The sequence below is a fragment of the Daucus carota genome, chromosome 3 (genome assembly GCF_001625215.2).
Source record: "Daucus carota subsp. sativus chromosome 3, DH1 v3.0, whole genome shotgun sequence".
NCBI lineage: Eukaryota > Viridiplantae > Streptophyta > Magnoliopsida > Apiales > Apiaceae > Daucus > Daucus carota.
In genome coordinates, this window is record NC_030383.2 from 53,312,700 (window position 1) to 53,330,662 (window position 17,963).

Consider the following 17,963-nt stretch of genomic DNA (forward strand, 5'->3'; position numbering starts at 1 on the left):
AGGCATTTAGTTGCATTCATGCATTAGTAGTGTTTGTGTGTTTGTCTATGCTTGAGGACAAGCATCGGTTTAAGTTTGGGGGTGTGATAAGTGGATTTCATATCCACTTGGAAGCTTTCGTTTTGACTTAAAACGATGAAATGGCCTCAAGCTTTTGGTGTTTTTGATATTTTTTTAGTGTTGTGTTATGTAGGTTTCTTGGAAGGAGGATGAAGAGGAGAATCATAGCTTTCATTGAAAAAAAACGGTGAAGCAATCGGATGCCCGAGGAGAGAGTTATGGGCAAAGAAGCATTCTGCCACTGTGAGGCCCCGGCCTGAGATGTGAGGCCCCGGCCTGAGAATTCTGCCACTGTGAGGCCCCGGCCTGAGATGTGAGGCCCCGGCCTGAGCGCTGAGCGGATTTTTGGCCCGTTTTGACCGTTTTTGATCCGGTTGAAGGCCCGTTCGTTGGGGAAGTACAAGAAAGACTTGGGGGATTAAAAACATAACCTAGAAACATTCCAAGGAGCACGTGACGGCTACGGAGAAGATCGAGATCGAATTTCATAGCTTTTTACTTTTGTAATTCTTCGAAGTAGGCGTAACTTTGGATGCTCGTTTCGGATTTGTTTCTTAACTCTTATTCTCGTACTTTAACTTTGTTTTTCATATTCAGTACCATGTTTACATTCGAACCCATGATGATGAGAAGTTCAATTATGAACTAATCATTATCGTGGGATTCTAGCGGATTTATATATGGATTTCAGTAGTTGATTTGCCTCAATTAATTGTGTGATGAATGATTGATTTCTTCGTATTGGTTGTGCTTATTCTTCTTGGATGCGTAGCTAACATCTAAGTTGTGGGTTAATCTTTATTGAAGCGACAGTGGATATATTGATTTAGAACTTGCCATGCGAACATAGGATTATGTATTCGATATACATGATTAGTGGTGTGATTTTAACCATCTTGCATCGCCCTATGTAATCGTGATAGATAACTTGTTCTTCAACCGTTATGCTTTCAAATTCTATAGACATATAGGGTCTAAGCATAATTGGTGTCTGTTTACCTTCTATCTTAATTGTGGATGTGTAGCAGTATGGTGCACGTATAACGACAGTTAGCGTGTATCAGTTTCGTGTTATCTGATTAGTTATCAACCATCACATATCGATAAGGCATAACTCTGAACGAAGTATATAATGAAGTTAGAATCCCATGTTTTATTCCCATTAGTAATTCGATTTTAATTCTCTTAGTTATAATTCGACTTGATTTAGTTAATTTAGATAAAACCAACCAATTTGTTATTTGTCCGAGCATTGAATAATAGCCATACATTGGTGCATAAGTGCATATTTCTGAATACACCAGTCTCTGTGGGTACGAACTTGAATAATATTCTATATTACTTGTGACCACGTACACTTGCGTGATTTTGTGCGAACAAGTTTCTTGATGGTAAGTGTACGTGGTCACAAGTAATATAGAATATTATTCAAGTTCGTACCCACAGAGACTGGTGTATTCAGAAATATGCACTTATGCACCAATGTATGGCTATTATTCAATGCTCGGACAAATAACAAATTGGTTGGTTTTATCTAAATTAACTAAATCAAGTCGAATTATAACTAAGAGAATTAAAATCGAATTACTAATGGGAATAAAACATGGGATTCTAACTTCATTATATACTTCGTTCAGAGTTATGCCTTATCGATATGTGATGGTTGATAACTAATCAGATAACACGAAACTGATACACGCTAACTGTCGTTATACGTGCACCATACTGCTACACATCCACAATTAAGATAGAAGGTAAACAGACACCAATTATGCTTAGACCCTATATGTCTATAGAATTTGAAAGCATAACGGTTGAAGAACAAGTTATCTATCACGATTACATAGGGCGATGCAAGATGGTTAAAATCACACCACTAATCATGTATATCGAATACATAATCCTATGTTCGCATGGCAAGTTCTAAATCAATATATCCACTGTCGCTTCAATAAAGATTAACCCACAACTTAGATGTTAGCTACGCATCCAAGAAGAATAAGCACAACCAATACGAAGAAATCAATCATTCATCACACAATTAATTGAGGCAAATCAACTACTGAAATCCATATATAAATCCGCTAGAATCCCACGATAATGATTAGTTCATAATTGAACTTCTCATCATCATGGGTTCGAATGTAAACATGGTACTGAATATGAAAAACAAAGTTAAAGTACGAGAATAAGAGTTAAGAAACAAATCCGAAACGAGCATCCAAAGTTACGCCTACTTCGAAGAATTACAAAAGTAAAAAGCTATGAAATTCGATCTCGATCTTCTCCGTAGCCGTCACGTGCTCCTTGGAATGTTTCTAGGTTATGTTTTTAATCCCCCAAGTCTTTCTTGTACTTCCCCAACGAACGGGCCTTCAACCGGATCAAAAACGGTCAAAACGGGCCAAAAATCCGCTCAGCGCTCAGGCCGGGGCCTCACATCTCAGGCCGGGGCCTCACAGTGGCAGAATTCTCAGGCCGGGGCCTCACATCTCAGGCCGGGGCCTCACAGTGGCAGAATGCTTCTTTGCCCATAACTCTCTCCTCGGGCATCCGATTGCTTCACCGTTTTTTTTCAATGAAAGCTATGATTCTCCTCTTCATCCTCCTTCCAAGAAACCTACATAACACAACACTAAAAAAATATCAAAAACACCAAAAGCTTGAGGCCATTTCATCGTTTTAAGTCAAAACGAAAGCTTCCAAGTGGATATGAAATCCACTTATCAACACACACACCATCCAACAACTTAAATACTAGAATTTCATGTATTAGAAAACCACTTTATTAAGGAAACTGATGGAACTCTTATAGATGATAGATTAATTATAAATTGAATAAATATTTAATAATATATTACAATGACATATTTGCAGATACTAAAACTAACATGTGCATTTATATTATAATTAAAATCTTAAAATCATCTTGTCAATTATTTTTTGTTCATCATGGCAACTAGGTTATTTACTTGATCTTCGAGTTAATGCAATATAATAAGATTTTGATGGGTTAATTATAATATATATCGAAACTAAATATTTACGTATTATATACAAGATCAAAGGAAAACACGATAGATAAACATTTATTCGAGAGAAGAGGTGAAGATTCATAAATCTATATATGCAAATTGATAATATTTTTGATGGTTTGAACACGAGATATGTGATATAATTATTGTGTGACAAGTCTTATTTAAGAAGTTGATAAATTTGTAACATATATGTTAAAACAAAAGAATTTTGGAATTTATCTCAATTAAATTATCTACGAGTACATAATGATCCTTTATCTCAATTTGATGATTTTTCTTATAAGAAAAAAGTATGATATATACTTGTAGAGCTGTTACATGAATCTAAGGAGTACTATGTAGTAATATGTGATGTTAGAACTTAAAAAAATAACTAGAGCCTATTTCAGATTAAAGTTCTCTTAGAAGAAGTGTAATCTAAATACCTTAACTAGATATAATTTGGTTTGTTTCAAACTAATCTTCCATTAAAATTAGTCATGTTATGCCAATTTAGTTTTCGAAGAAAGATTAACCAACGATTGTGTTTATTAAGAGATTGAGAAATTGCAAAACATGGTGTGTGCGGTATTTTTACAACATTATAATTAAAGACCCAACTTTTATTTTTACTCACCACATGCAGTCTCATTTGCCCAGTCAATTTAAGATTTTTGGTTATAAGCATTTTTCTACTTTGGGTAATGTCAAGTTTTTTGACTAATTTTCCCCTCTTTCATGAGGGGTGTAAACGAGCCGAGCTGAGTCGAACGATGCCAAGCTCAGCTCGAGCTCGATTAAAAATTTTTTAGTTCGAGCTCGAACTAAATAGTGAGCAACCATATTGCAGATCGTCATACAAACTTTAAAGTCACATTACTAGTTAAAGGACAAGTTACCATTGTATGGAGTGACGTTTTTCCGCTCAAATTACAGGCCAAGCATTTGATATCAACCTCCACTCGTCTACTACGGAGTCTGTCTTTGGTGAGTAGACATTTACAAACTACTCGCTATATAAAGTGCTTCACCTTTAATGGAATATTTAAATTCCATAATTTGTTCCAAAACCTCGAGCTGCTACTCGTATTAGAGTTAACCGAGCCACGCCGAATGAGAGCATATGCACTCTTAACCGTATATTTCCCTAGCTTGTCCTTCCGCCAAAACTATGAGTCATCATCCTGTTTCTGGATCAGGATCGTGAGAATCAGATTAACATCCCTCTCATTCATATTCCTTCTACCTAAGCAACCATGCATCGAATGGAGAACTTAATGTGCAAATATTGGTGACGGGCCTCAATTAATCAATCAAAAGGTATCCATTGGATCGTTTGGGTGCGAAAAAAAAAATCAGAATGAGGGATGGATTTTAGGAAAATGGCAGATTTTAATCTAGCGCTTTTAGGAAAACAGGCTTGGAGATTAGTCACTAATCCTAACAGTTTAGTGAATAAAATTTTCAAAGCAAAGTACTATCCTAAAGATAGTTTCTTATCAGCTAAACTTGGAGCTAACCAAAGTTACGTTTGGAGAAGCATTGTGACATCGCATAAATTGTTGAAATCAGGACTCACTCGTCGTGTTGGCAATAATAATAGTATCAATGTTGAACATGACCCCCTGTCATCGTGTGAGCATGACTCTTATATTCATACAGTACATGCAGCCTTGAAAGAATTCAAGTCTCATCTCTCATGTCTGATGATCAAAGCAGCTGGGACATAGACTTGGTAAAAATGTTCAATTGTGTAATTTTGACTTATTAATTATTTATGAGTTATTAAAGATATAATAATAGAAATAAATTTGATTTTTAGGTAATTAGGGATGGCAAAAAAAAAACCCGATAGGATGGATATCCAATCCATTTCGGCCTGAATGAATTTCACCGAATCCAATATTTGTTGGATTTGGATTTGGATCCATTTTTTAAACCAGAAAGAGTTTGGATTTGGATATTATGTATTTCGCACTGAAATCGACCCGAAATCCAATATCCAATCCAAACCTGATTCGAACCCGAAAAAAATCCAACATATATTTATATAAATATATAATATACTAATGTACTTTTTTCAATTTTAGGTATATTTACTTTTGCCTATAGTATATAGACTAGTGCGAATGTGTATATTCGTGGATGATTATGTCTTTTTTTTATTTAATTAATAAATTACTTTAAATTTTCAGACTCCATATAATGGAGATTTTTATTTAGAAATTATTACATACAGTTCCAAATGTTATTTAATGTGTAATAATTTATTATTAATGTAGTTTAAATATAAATTAAATGAAATTCAAGTGAGAGAAAATCAAAGGTAAAATTACTATAATACTACTTACCTTTTGGAATTTGAGTTTCAGATAAATTTGAATTCGATCTGAAACCCGTGGATTTGATATTTAAAACACAATTGGATTTTGATTTGGATTATAAAAATAATTTGGATTGAGATTTTTTAGATATCCGAAATCTCACCTGTTGCCATCTCTATGGCTAATTTATGACTTATGCCAGCCCTATGTGGCTTGTATTTTAATTAAATTTAAAATATAAATAATAAAATTATAAATGTAGATTGTACATTGCAATAATATAAAATTATCAAACAAAACCGGAAATAAAGGGCCATAAGCCCAAATAAAAACTGGACGAAAAGCCCAATAACGAGGTTAATGAATTATATACCGAACTCCCAAAACCCTAATAACGCAGACACCAGACGCAGCAGCCACAGAGAGAGAAGGGGGGGGAGAGAGAGAGGGAGAGCGAGAGAGCGGGCAGCAACAAATATTCACCTTGAAGAAGAAAAATGAAGGTTCGTATTCTCTTTATCTCTCTCCCTCCCTATATATACAAATATCTGTATATAAATGCTGTTATTTGATTTACTGTTTACTTTGTTTTAATTGTTACAGTTCAACATCGCTAATCCCACAACTGGATGTCAGAAGAAGCTTGAAATCGATGACGATCTCAAACTGTATGTTTTTCTTGTCAATATATATATATATGTGTGTTTATGAATTCGGTGCAAATAGAAGAAATCTTAAACGCTAGATAATGTAGCTCATTTTTCGATTGATTATTATAGCTTTCTGCTTCTCTTGTCTTTGTAAATGTAATCATCGTGTTTATGTCGAATTTTACAAGTGATATTAGTATTTACATTCCATTTATTTATTGTCACGGTGCATTTCTAAATTTGTTTCTAACATTTATTGTTTTATCTTAAATTTTTTTATATTAATGCTTCGACGTTGGCATTAGTTGTTACATAGTTAATTTTGGGACTTAATAATTTTAGATTTTGTTGGTGTTAGCCAGTTTCTATACCATACACCTTGTATCGTTAAATGTTTTGTTTTATAACATGGTATGATATTTCCGACAGATTATTAAGTTGAATATCCTCCAATGCTATTATATATAGCCCAATGTTATTCTCTTAAAGTAGAAATCGATAGTCTAGAATAGGTCAAACGGCGATAAGCTGTTATTTAGGGTTTGGTGTTTTGCCATCGTCATGTTAAAGTCATTTAAAACGGTTGTTAGTACATGTTTTATTTTTTACATTATATATCACCCAGAATAGTAATATTTAGTAGATCTTTCATTTTTAACTTGTCAAAAATGTGTGGTTCTTGAGCTCCTGCACAAGGTTGTACTTTGTAAATTCCAATGGCATAATATATTACTAAATGCTTAACTTCATTACGCAGCCGTGCTTTCTATGACAAGAGGATTTCTCAGGAGGTGAACGGAGATGCTCTGGGTGAGGTATGTATGCTATCTATTATGCAGTTCACTTTTTAAATCTCCTTTTGGCAACCGTGGTAATGTTCCTCATGTTAAATTGTTGCAGGAGTTCAAGGGCTATGTTTTCAAGATCATGGGAGGCTGCGACAAGCAAGGTTTTCCAATGAAGCAGGGAGTGTTGACTCCTGGCCGTGTTCGCCTCTTGCTTGTTAGAGGTTGGTTGGTCTGTTATGGATATGATGCTAACTAGTAGAAGTACTAGAATGTCCATTTGATTTACTTGTGTCTTATGTTCAGGAACTCCTTGCTTCAGGGGATATGGTAGACGTAATGGTGAGCGTCGTAGGAAGTCTGTTAGAGGATGCATTGTGAGCCCTGACCTCTCTGTTCTTAACTTGGTTATTGTGAAGAAGGGTGAGAATGATCTCCCTGGTCTGACTGATGTTGAGAAGCCAAGGATGAGAGGTCCAAAGAGGGCTTCCAAGATCAGGAAACTCTTTAACCTTACAAAGGATGATGATGTCAGGAAGTATGTCAACACCTATCGTCGGACATTCACAACCAAAGCTGGTGAGTTTTTTGTTCTTGTTCTTATGAGATATATCTGTGCACCTTATGAACTGAGTCATAGATAAAATCAGATGAGTATTGACCGATATGTAAAGGTTACAAATATAATCCTAACAGTATAGTCTAGGGGATAACAATCATCTCTTAGTAAAAGGGGTGCATAGGGTTCAGGTCTTGGTAGAGACTTGGGTGTGTGCGTGTATACATTTTTTTAATTTACAAACAAAGAAAATTAAAAGAAATGATGCTCCAACTAATATATGTTGTAATACATATACTTATTTCTGAAAAACTATCTTTACAGGAAAGAAAATCAGTAAAGCTCCAAAAATTCAGAGGCTGGTGACTCCATTGACTCTGCAAAGGAAGCGTGCTAGAATTGCGAAGAAGAAGCAAAGGATTGCTAAGGCCAAGTCAGAGGCAGCTGACTACCAAAAGCTACTTGCTAGTAGGTTGAAGGAACAGCGTGAAAAGCGCAGTGAGAGCTTGGCAAAGAAAAGGTCCAGGCTATCTGCAGCCTCCAAGCCCTCTATTGCTGCATAAACTGAACATTACCTTGAGTTTTGATGATGTTCTTTGTTAGTTTAAAATACTAGTTTGGTTAAGGTGATTTTGTGATAACATATACTGTTCTATTGAATCTTATTAGACTTGTTTTATGGTACTTATTTATTTAATTTGAGAGATCATTACGATTTTGTTATACTTTTATTTTGGTTATGTTCCAGTTATCTAGTTACTTTGGTTTACTGGACTTCACAAAACATAGTAGAATAAGATTTTACCAAAATTTCCTCTTGAGTAAATTTTATTAATGTAAATTTTTGCCAAAAACACTATTTGCAGTCTCTTCTTTTGATATGTAGTAGATGTGGCAATTTTTGATGTAAAAAATCTCAGCATGAAGCAATGTTTCATCAGTGTATATGTATGTGAATCTGGACCCATAAAGAAATTCATATTAACTGTACTTACCTGGCTTCTGGTTTTGGGTAGTGCTGGGCTCTGGTATGAACTCTGAAATATAGTTTAAAAGGTTCAATTTCAATGAATGACATTTTAGAGAACTGGAATTTCTTAAAAGCACTGTTCTGGTTGTGTCACTTGAAGTTGACAGTTGCTAGTGCTAGAGAGTAGAGGCCCTGTTTATTGGTGAACCGGCTATGTGCTGATTGGTAAACTAGCTGATGCGGGAGGCAATGGTTTGCGATGTGCCTTAGTGCTTACCTCATGTGAGGGGAGGGGCAGTCGCATATTCCTTTTCTTATAATCTCTTATATGACCCTAGTTTCCTGATTAAACCATAGGTAATTACCCTCAGTCCCCCTCATTTGTTTACATTGGGGGACGGAGGCTCGGCACACATTCTAATGCTCTCGTAAAACGTAGTTCGATAAATTATTTTGAACTTTTTTTTCTTTTGAATAAAAATTTGATGTTTGAATTTTTATACAAAAAAGAAAATTTCAAAAATAAGTTACAGAACTATGTTTTATATGCGCCTTAAAATGCGTGTCGAGCAGTGTGAAAAAACTGTAAAGAAATGAGAAGGACGGAAGGAGTACTAGAGATTTAGGGTCAAGTGTGAAACTTTTCCCCCTCAGTAAACCACAAGTCAGTTTCACTGTGTATGTATTTTGGCCAATATACTCAGCTCACTCCATATGCAAGTAAAATTAAATACATAAAGTTAAGTACACTTATATTGGTAAGTTTACTTGTTAATAAATATACACAAGCTTCTGTTATTTAAAGTTGCTTTGATTATTTTCTGAGTATGTGTTATTATTATCTCTTTGGCTAAGTGTGTTGCATAAAACAATAAACAACTACTGCACTGAAGTTATAAGCAGAACAAACAGTGGCGGAGGCAGAACACAATGCTCAAGGGGGCACTCTTTTTTTTTTGACAGACAAGGGGGCACTTTTTAATTTTTAATATTCTAGGAGCAATTTTTAACATTCCAGGAACACGAGGAATAATATTTTGTAGATTAATATTGTCAAATATATGAATCTCATATAAAAACATATACATTTTTCTGAAACCTATGGGGGCATGGGCACCCAGAGGCCCCCATGTCCCTCCGCCACTGAGAACAAATATAAGACTGTGTAATCAAATCACCTTCATTTCTCGGTCTTTCAGTATTAATGATTGATTGTATTTGTGCTACTGCTGCAACAGCCTCTTCGCAGACATTTGAAATATATGAAATACAAGTGCATGATTTACTGAGCAAAAACATCCAAATGTATGATTTTCCTGAACCCTGAACACAATCGATTAGTCTACCTTGTGACTGCTGCCCTGCTCGCCTGGGAGAGGTTCAATAAGAAATGATTTGAGGTGCTTGTACAATTCTTTCGGTTTCTCCATGTTGATTGCATGCCCTGTTTTCTTTAGGAGTACTAGTTTTGCATTTGCACCTAAATGCCTGTGAAATGTGCGTATCTGTCAAATGATAGAAATGTGTAACACGCGATGACATGCTTTACAGTTCTAATATATGTAAAATGTACATAGACCTGTCTCTACTTCAAACATCAGTAAGATCTATTGTTTTTATACTGAGCCAGTGTGACAAATGACAATAGAGCATGCAGGCATCTAAAGCAGATGCGAATTTTTAGAAATATGATAAAATCAAGATATCATCTTCACCTTTTTAATCTGTGTGCTAATTCCACTGGAAATATTTGATCTTCTTCTCCCCAGATAATCAGGGTTGGCTGCATCAAGGCACATATCAAATCAGTCAACCAATGTTAAAGGCAGCCTGGGAACAGTGCCGAAAACATATTAGTAACAAGAAAATCATAGCAACCTGAGTAATCCTCGGAAGATCAGATAATTTCCTATTCTTGTGTAGTGCTTCAATAAGCTCTCTTCTCTCTTGTAAGTTTTCAGTACACATCACCTGGAAAATAGAAAGCATCTGATTATTATCTCCCTTTGAAACCTTGTTGGTGCTTATTAACTTCCTCAAGTAGGACAAGGGACATTTACAGTGTCTTGCTATCTTTCAGTAAACATAGACCTCAATTTGTGATTGAGTTCGGTGAGTGTAGTATATATCTGAAATTGTATGTCAATACTTTCCTCCCTGAGCTTGTGATCAATACAATAGGGTGACTGAACTTAAATCTAAGATCATACAATCTACTTAAAACTATTTCAAAATTCTTGATGTATATAACCAAAGAAACTTGCAAGACATAAAAAAATTGATGAACATGGAGAATAACTATAGTGCAGCTTCAAAATTTCTTAAGGAACTGAAGCGGAGCACTAAGAATAATACATTGTACAGGAATGGCAAGGTGATGTGTAGAGGCCAGCTAAATCATACCAATGCAAGTAGTTGAGATTTAAATTTGTGGTCTTTTACTCAGAGCAGTAGTGATGCCCCCATTTTTCATTTCTTTTTCACCGACAAAGTTATTGTCTCCATGAGAACAACCTCTCCTAACAGTAGAGATGAGGCGAGGTACTAAGTTCTGATTAAATTCTACCTCTCCCCCAAACCTCACCCTGCTCTACGCTAAGTATGGTTTATTCTACAAATCCAAGCATCCATTTGATATGATAAAGCAATACCAAATTGAACACCAAATAGTCAAGAAAACGAAGAATAACAAACACATACATCAATAAAATCAGACAAAAAGCAGGAAGGCAAAGGCTGCAAGGGCTTATAAAACGAAAGCTTCACGAGCTCCCTCAACTTCTCCGGTGTCTGAGCCAACAAAATATCCACCGCCTCCTCCACGCTCTTAACTCTAAACATCCCTTGTTCCATATCTTCATCCTCCAAACAAACCCCAGCACAGCCAACCACCAGCCTCTCCACTACATCCGGAAACTGAGCCGCCAAACTATACCCCACAAATCCCCCATAACTAAGCCCCACAACACTCATTCTCTTAACCCCATGACCCTCCAAAGCCCTCATCACACACTGAGCCTGGAACCCTTCTGTCCTCTCAGGCCTGGAAGTATACGAGTCCCCGAAAAACAGCAAATCAGGGACATAGACATTAAACTTGGAAACCAAGGAGGGTATGAAAGTGTTCCATTGCCACATAGCATTGGCACCAATGCCATGGATCAAAACTAAAGTGGGCTTATTGGGTTTGTGTTTCTTGGGGATCCAGCAGTGGATGATGGTGCCGTCTTTGAGGTCAGTGGTGGATGATTTGAGGCCTGCGTAGGTGAAGTTGTGTCTGTAACACCAGTCCCGGGATGACGTGAAGCTGAAACACTTGGACATGGTTATGGGATCTTGTTGTGAAAATTGATGGGGAGGTGTTTGATGTTGGGAGCAGAGTATCACATCACTGTCAGTGCACGAACATCAGCCGTCATCAAGTTTACCTAATTTCATCATGTTTTTCTTTTGTTTTTAACTAAAGTGAAATGGACCCAGCCGGTTCAGTAGTTTGCTGACACGCCTGTACTCCTAAAACCTGGATACTTCTAGGAGTATTTTTCTTCGGATGGGCTGAAAAACCCCGGATAGGAACGGTCGGATTCTTTGTAACAGGTCGTGTTCGTGTCAGCAATCGAGTCGATTTTGAGTTAAGCTAAAATAATTTAAAATTGAATAAAACTGGAAAATGAAGTTTTTAGAAATAATTTCAGGTCAATCAGATAATTTTCGGGTCACTTTCGAGGTTTGTCTCACTAAATCAGGTTGCGGATTGAGTCGGGATCGTGTGTGACATTTTCACGCCTAGATTATTAGGTGAAAATGGTCAAGGGCACTACTGCGGTTACTCAATGGTTGATTCAGTAGTTTAAATTACATTTCTTTGAAATACTTCAATATTTGTTGCGGGTCTTCAGTAGAAAAACTGATGTCTTTTAGTATCTTCCTATGCTATCATAATCAACCGACAGATTTGTATCGCAGGAAACAATATAATTCAAATCAAGAATTTACAGGAAATTTCGGAAAATCAAAAGGCACATACAAGAGGGTGAGACATGAGACAACAAAGTAGTAAAATTTCTGCAAACAAAAACGAAAGAGCAACACACAACACTCACATTATAAACTTAAAACTCTCTCATATACCAGAACCTTCAAAATGCAAAGCCTCCCTTATAACCTTATCAAAGTTGACATAAGATGATCCCCCGACATCAGTAGCTTCTTCTGCTATTCTTTTCCACTCTTTAGCCTTCTTCCTCAGTCCCTTCCCTTTCTCGCCCATCATTTCCTTCACGACCACCTCCACCTCTTCCCGCTTCACATCGTCATTGATATCCATCCCAATTCCCCACTCCTTGCATGAATATCGACAATTTGTTTGCTGATCCGCAAAGAATGGCCAGCAAATAACTGGCACACCACCACAGATCGTCTCCATCATCGAATTCCAACCACAATGTGTTAGAAATGCACCCACAGCAGGATGTGCCAGGACTTGATCTTGTGCGCACCATGTTGCTAACATTCCCCTGTCTTTAGTCTCCTCTAAGAACTCCGCGGGCAAGCCAGCTGAATCCAAATCTCCCATCACAATATCTTCTCGAATGATCCATAAAAATGAACGCTTACTATTGGCAAGTCCCCATGCAAATTCCACAAAATGTTCTTTTGTCATTGTTGTCACACTTCCGTAATTTATGTACACAACAGAGTCGTCTTCCTTCTCGTCTAGCCATTCGAGACACTTGGAGTCTGGCTTCCATAAACTCGAATTGAGTGAATTGACCTGACTTTTCTCGGGTACATGACGGCCTAGCAGTGGAAGAGGCCCGATTGGGTAGATGTTGGTATAATTGAACTTGGAGATCAGTGCTTGCAGTGCTTCAGTTTCAAATGATTCGAAAGTGTTGAAAATTATGGCAGGGGCTTTCAAGTTATTTTGAGCTTCTTCACCCATGAAATCAAACATTATATCATCCGGATCACTGGTTCTAATGAAACTTGGAACGTCTCTGTATCGCACATCTTTTAGTCCCGTTATCCAGTTGACATCTTTGTCCAGTGTGCCATCCGTGAGATACTTGTCATCTGCGCGCCATCAATATTTAGATGTATTAGTATATGTGTTGTAAGATCAAACTAAATAAACAAGAGGCCTAAAGTTACTAAACTATATAATTAAATTTCAATTTAACATTATATACCCATGGGAATCTTGCTTAATCTGTTAGTATTGACTTTGATAATGGCATCTTAAGGAGGAATATGTTGCAATTAGTTTAAGCGTATTATTGTAATATAGATCGCATCAGCTATTCAGCTTCCCCAACAGGCAACCACTCGCATAAAAAAACAATACTAATAAAATTGCAGTTTCTATAATTGTTTGTAAGTGGTTGCTAGATAAAGACAGTATGTCTGATGTTTGATCACACCAGATTGAGAATCATTCAACAAATTGCAGAACGAGACCGCAAACTGTGGAAAAAAATTCAGGTAACTATCATGGTGACAACCGACAAGATCAGTTGTCACCATGATCTTAAAATAAGTGCTTCTTAATTAAAGTAAAAAAAGTGAAGTAGAAGTAAGAAGCAAGTTAAGACTTATAAGTGATTAAAGTGTTTGGGAAAAAAGTAGAAACTCTCAGATAAAAGCTAGCATTTGTAACTTCTAAAATGTGCTTCTACTTTTTTACACAAACGGGTAAGAAAAACAGAAGCTAACTTCTTTGGAAAAGAAGCACTTCTGATGCTTTCCCAACAGGCACTATATACGTAACTGAATACCATTCATATATGCTTAAAATGTATCATCATATATTATACAGAGCAGGATTCAGTTCTGCGGGGAACGAGTGAAAATAAAGAACTGTAAAATCTGAACCTTCTTGAAGACGAAAACTTGATAAATTGAAATGTGTAAAAAGTACACACCTTTGAATGGACATATGCCTCTGCTAATGAACTCACGATAATGCAAATACCCGATCATAGCACAAGCCGAAGCGGTCCAAAATTGAGCAGCCGGAATGCCCATTTCCTCCGCTGCTTTGATCCCAAATGACATAACACCGTCAGAAACCACACAACTCACTCGAGGCAGCTCAGGCGACGAGTTCAACTTGCCAAGCAACTCCTTAAAAGGTTTCAAACATGTTTTTCTCGTCGAGTCACATAACATAGGTATATCTTGGGTAGCATTTTGGTCGGATGGTGGCAATCCGTCTGGTATGGTCTCGAACTGAAAATCCGAAAATCCTTTGACAGATTCGGGGCCTTTGGATCGGATGAGACGCTTGTGGTTGAACTCGGTGTTGACAAAGGTGATGTGGAAGCCTCTGGAGTGAAGGAGCTTGGCAAGCCTCATCATTGGAGTTACATGGCCTTGTGAAGGATATGGAACGAGTACTGCATGAGGTTTTTGAGTCATTTTCGAATCAGAGCTTTTTGTGTTTTGTGCTCTTTGCTTTGTTTCTGAAGGTTGGTGCAAGATAGTTTCAGGTCTCTGTGGTTTTTTATAGTACAAATTATGCAATATGCCCTGCTTTGTGAAAGTCGCATACATGACAATACGATGATTGCCAAAATGTTATAAATTCGGAATATTCAGTATAAATTATTGTGCTACAGAGTTTAGTCAATCTCAGAAGAAGGCCTTGGAACCTCGAAAGAATTATTTAGGGGTCGTTTGGATCGCGCTTTTGTGGTATCAGTTGTTCATTCCAAATCCATACCTGGTTGGCTGAAAATTTTCTTCCCCCAAACCCATTCCTCAAACCCATAAAGGTATGAGATTTTCATACCCAAGGGAGGAGGTGGGTATGAAACATGGGTTTCAGGAATCAAACTCTCTTCCTTTTATTTTCATTACTATTTTTATCATTTCATGTAGATTATTAATATAAAATGAAATTAATGACTCAAAAATATATATAAATATTAATTTAATAATATTTTAAATTAATTACAATTAATAACTCATAAATATTATAATTCAACCATATTCATTCCACCACTCAACCAAACACCTGATATTAGATATGATATCTTAAACCCATACCAGCTTAACCCGATTCCTCATTCCAACCCCATATCCCCTCTTTAACCAAACGACCCATTACAGCTCTAATTATTTGGGTGTTTTTCTGGTGAGAGATGGTCTCAAATCTCACAAAATCCGAAAGTAATGTCCAGAATAACAGAGTTGGAAAAAATGTCTCAAATATTAGTTATTAATACATGATAACCTAGCATTTTCAATTCGAAAAGAAAACGATATATCGTGTAACGTTTTGTTATTTTAACCACAGCAAAATGCTACACGATGTAGCATCAACAGAAAGCTACACCATGTACCTTTTTTTTATTAATATCTAAAACACTACACGATGTAGCGTTAACGCTATATCATGTAACATTTTTTATTAATATCTAAAACGCTACACGATGTAGTGTTAATAAATGATATTTCTGATCATTTTTCCGGATCTCAATATTTAGGTCATTAATGATGGATATAGTAATAATGAGGATCAACATCCTTTTTTTTAATAATAAATTATCAGTAATCTATTGGATAATCGAACTCAGAATACATATATCATCAATGGGTTTTCTTCGATCGTTTTTTTAAGAAAATGTAAATCACCTCAGTCTGATTTTTATTCTTTCGACCTTCATTTATTAATTTTATACAACCATACAACGTCGTATATAATATTAAGTTATGAATTGTATTGTAAGAATTTCAGTATTTACAATCTTGCGTTAATTTTACTAGTCGTCTTTTATTTATCTTTAGAGTTTGTAAAGCGTCTTATATTCAATCTTAAGAAGTCATTTATTTTTTAAGTTTACTTAATTTTATAGCATTCTATGCCATTAAAATTTCATGTTTGTAAATATTTCTATATAAAGTTTTATATAATCAAATATAAACCTATTTAGAATCACTGATTCAATGTTGCATTTCAAGTAAATCCAATACATCGTGTTTTTTTTAATACAACCAAACCAAGTCACTTTATTTACGTTATAATTTCAAAAGATTTAAACAAATATAAATCACCCTAGTCTGATTTTTATTTTTTGACCTTCATTTATTAATCTTATACGATTGTATAACGTCTTATATAAAATCAAGTTATGAAATGCATTGTAAGAATTTCGGTATCTATAAATCTTGCTTTAATTTTATCATCCTTCTTTTATTAATCTTTAGAGTTTGTAAAGCGTCCTATATTGAATCTTAAAAAATCCTTATTTTTTAAGTTTGCTTCATTTTATAGCATCCTATGCTATTAAAATTTCAAATTCATCAATATTCATATATAGTTGTATATTATCAAATATAAACCTACTTAGAATTAGATATTCAATTTTGCATTTCAAATAAAATTCAATACATCATATTTTTTTTAAATGTAAACAAACCAGGTCAGTCTATTTACGTTATACTTTCTAAAAGATTTTTAAAAAAATATAAATCACCCCAGATTTTTATTTTTTGATATTCATTTATTAATCTGATACACCTATACAACGTCCTATATAAAATCAAGTTATGAAATGCATTTTAAGAATTTCGGTATCTATAAATATTTTTTTAATTTAACCATCCTTCCTTTCTTATTCTTTAGAGTTTGTAAAGCAACCTACATTGGACCTTAAGAAGTCCTTTATTTTTTAAGTTTGCTTCATTTTATAGCATCCTATGCTATTAAAATTTCAAGTTTATAAATATTTTTATATAAATATTTATATAATCAAATATAAACTTCATAAACAATGTCAGATTGTGAAGTGATATACATAAATACAAGTAACAAAAAAGTTACTAATATATTACTTATACGACCCAAACTATAAAAACTAAAAAGTCCAAACGATATAAGGCTTTGCCATTATCACACAAAATATTATTAATGATAAAAAAAAGTTTGTTTCAGAAATCCTACATGGGCTTTGGCCCAACCCAGTCCATCTGTGAGCCCGTCTGATCAGGCAGGGAATGTGCACGTTCAAAATTAAGCGGTGAGGAATGAAGATAAGACAAAGGGGCTGGTTATGATCATAACATGGAGTTTGACATATGGGTGACACTGGTATATGGGTGGCGTATAATATCAGGGTGAATGCAGTAGTAGCGTCAATGCTCTGATCAGAATTATAGAGAGGCTTTACCAAACAAAATGGCTCATACATGTAACATGTACTTCTGCTTCAGAGTTGCATTTCGGGAAATATAAGCCTATATAAGTAATCTTTATAGTGTTTGTTGCTTAAAGTAAAAAAGTGGATTATAGGTGAGAAATAAATTAAACGGCTGTTTGGTTGAGAGAAGTGGTTGTTATTTCTGCCTTCCGCTTTTCTTGATCCGTGTGTGTAAATAAGCAGAAACACTTTTAAGGAGTTGAAAATGCTAATTTTTCTCTTAAAGCTTCTACTTCTTTTCCAAACACTTTATTAACTTATTTACTTCTCATTTCTAACCCACTTTCTTAATTTAAGCAAGAAGTCACTCCTTTTAAGCTAATCCAAACGGCCCCTAAGACTTATAAGTGATTAAACTGTTTGAGAGAGAAGTAGAAGTCCTGAAATAAAAGCTA

At 35.4% G+C, this 17,963-nt stretch overlaps 3 protein-coding genes across 3 annotated transcripts; 1 reads left to right on the forward strand and 2 right to left on the reverse strand.

Annotated features, from left to right (window-relative positions):
* Window positions 1-5,760: 5,760 nt before the first annotated feature.
* LOC108210718 (small ribosomal subunit protein eS6) lies at window positions 5,761-8,120 on the forward strand. The gene is made up of 6 exons (XM_017382108.2): window positions 5,761-5,904; window positions 6,005-6,069; window positions 6,809-6,866; window positions 6,952-7,060; window positions 7,143-7,415; window positions 7,720-8,120. Exons 1-6 carry the CDS (start codon window positions 5,899-5,901, stop codon window positions 7,956-7,958), a joined length of 750 nt encoding a protein of 249 aa, XP_017237597.1. The 5' UTR covers window positions 5,761-5,898; the 3' UTR covers window positions 7,959-8,120.
* A 1,411-nt stretch (window positions 8,121-9,531) lies between these two features.
* Window positions 9,532-11,819, reverse strand: LOC108211683 (uncharacterized). The gene is made up of 4 exons (XM_017383346.2): window positions 11,066-11,819; window positions 10,244-10,336; window positions 10,081-10,148; window positions 9,532-9,853 (listed from the first exon to the last, which is right to left on the reverse strand). The coding sequence occupies exons 1-4, from the start codon at window positions 11,687-11,689 to the stop codon at window positions 9,703-9,705; spliced, it is 936 nt and encodes a 311-aa protein (XP_017238835.1). The 5' UTR covers window positions 11,690-11,819; the 3' UTR covers window positions 9,532-9,702.
* Window positions 11,820-12,399: 580 nt separating this feature from the next.
* LOC108212688 (linamarin synthase 2) lies at window positions 12,400-14,879 on the reverse strand. Its single transcript, XM_017384410.2, has 2 exons — window positions 14,290-14,879; window positions 12,400-13,441 (listed from the first exon to the last, which is right to left on the reverse strand). Exons 1-2 carry the CDS (start codon window positions 14,783-14,785, stop codon window positions 12,489-12,491), a joined length of 1,449 nt encoding a protein of 482 aa, XP_017239899.1. The 5' UTR covers window positions 14,786-14,879; the 3' UTR covers window positions 12,400-12,488.
* Window positions 14,880-17,963: the final 3,084 nt, after the last annotated feature.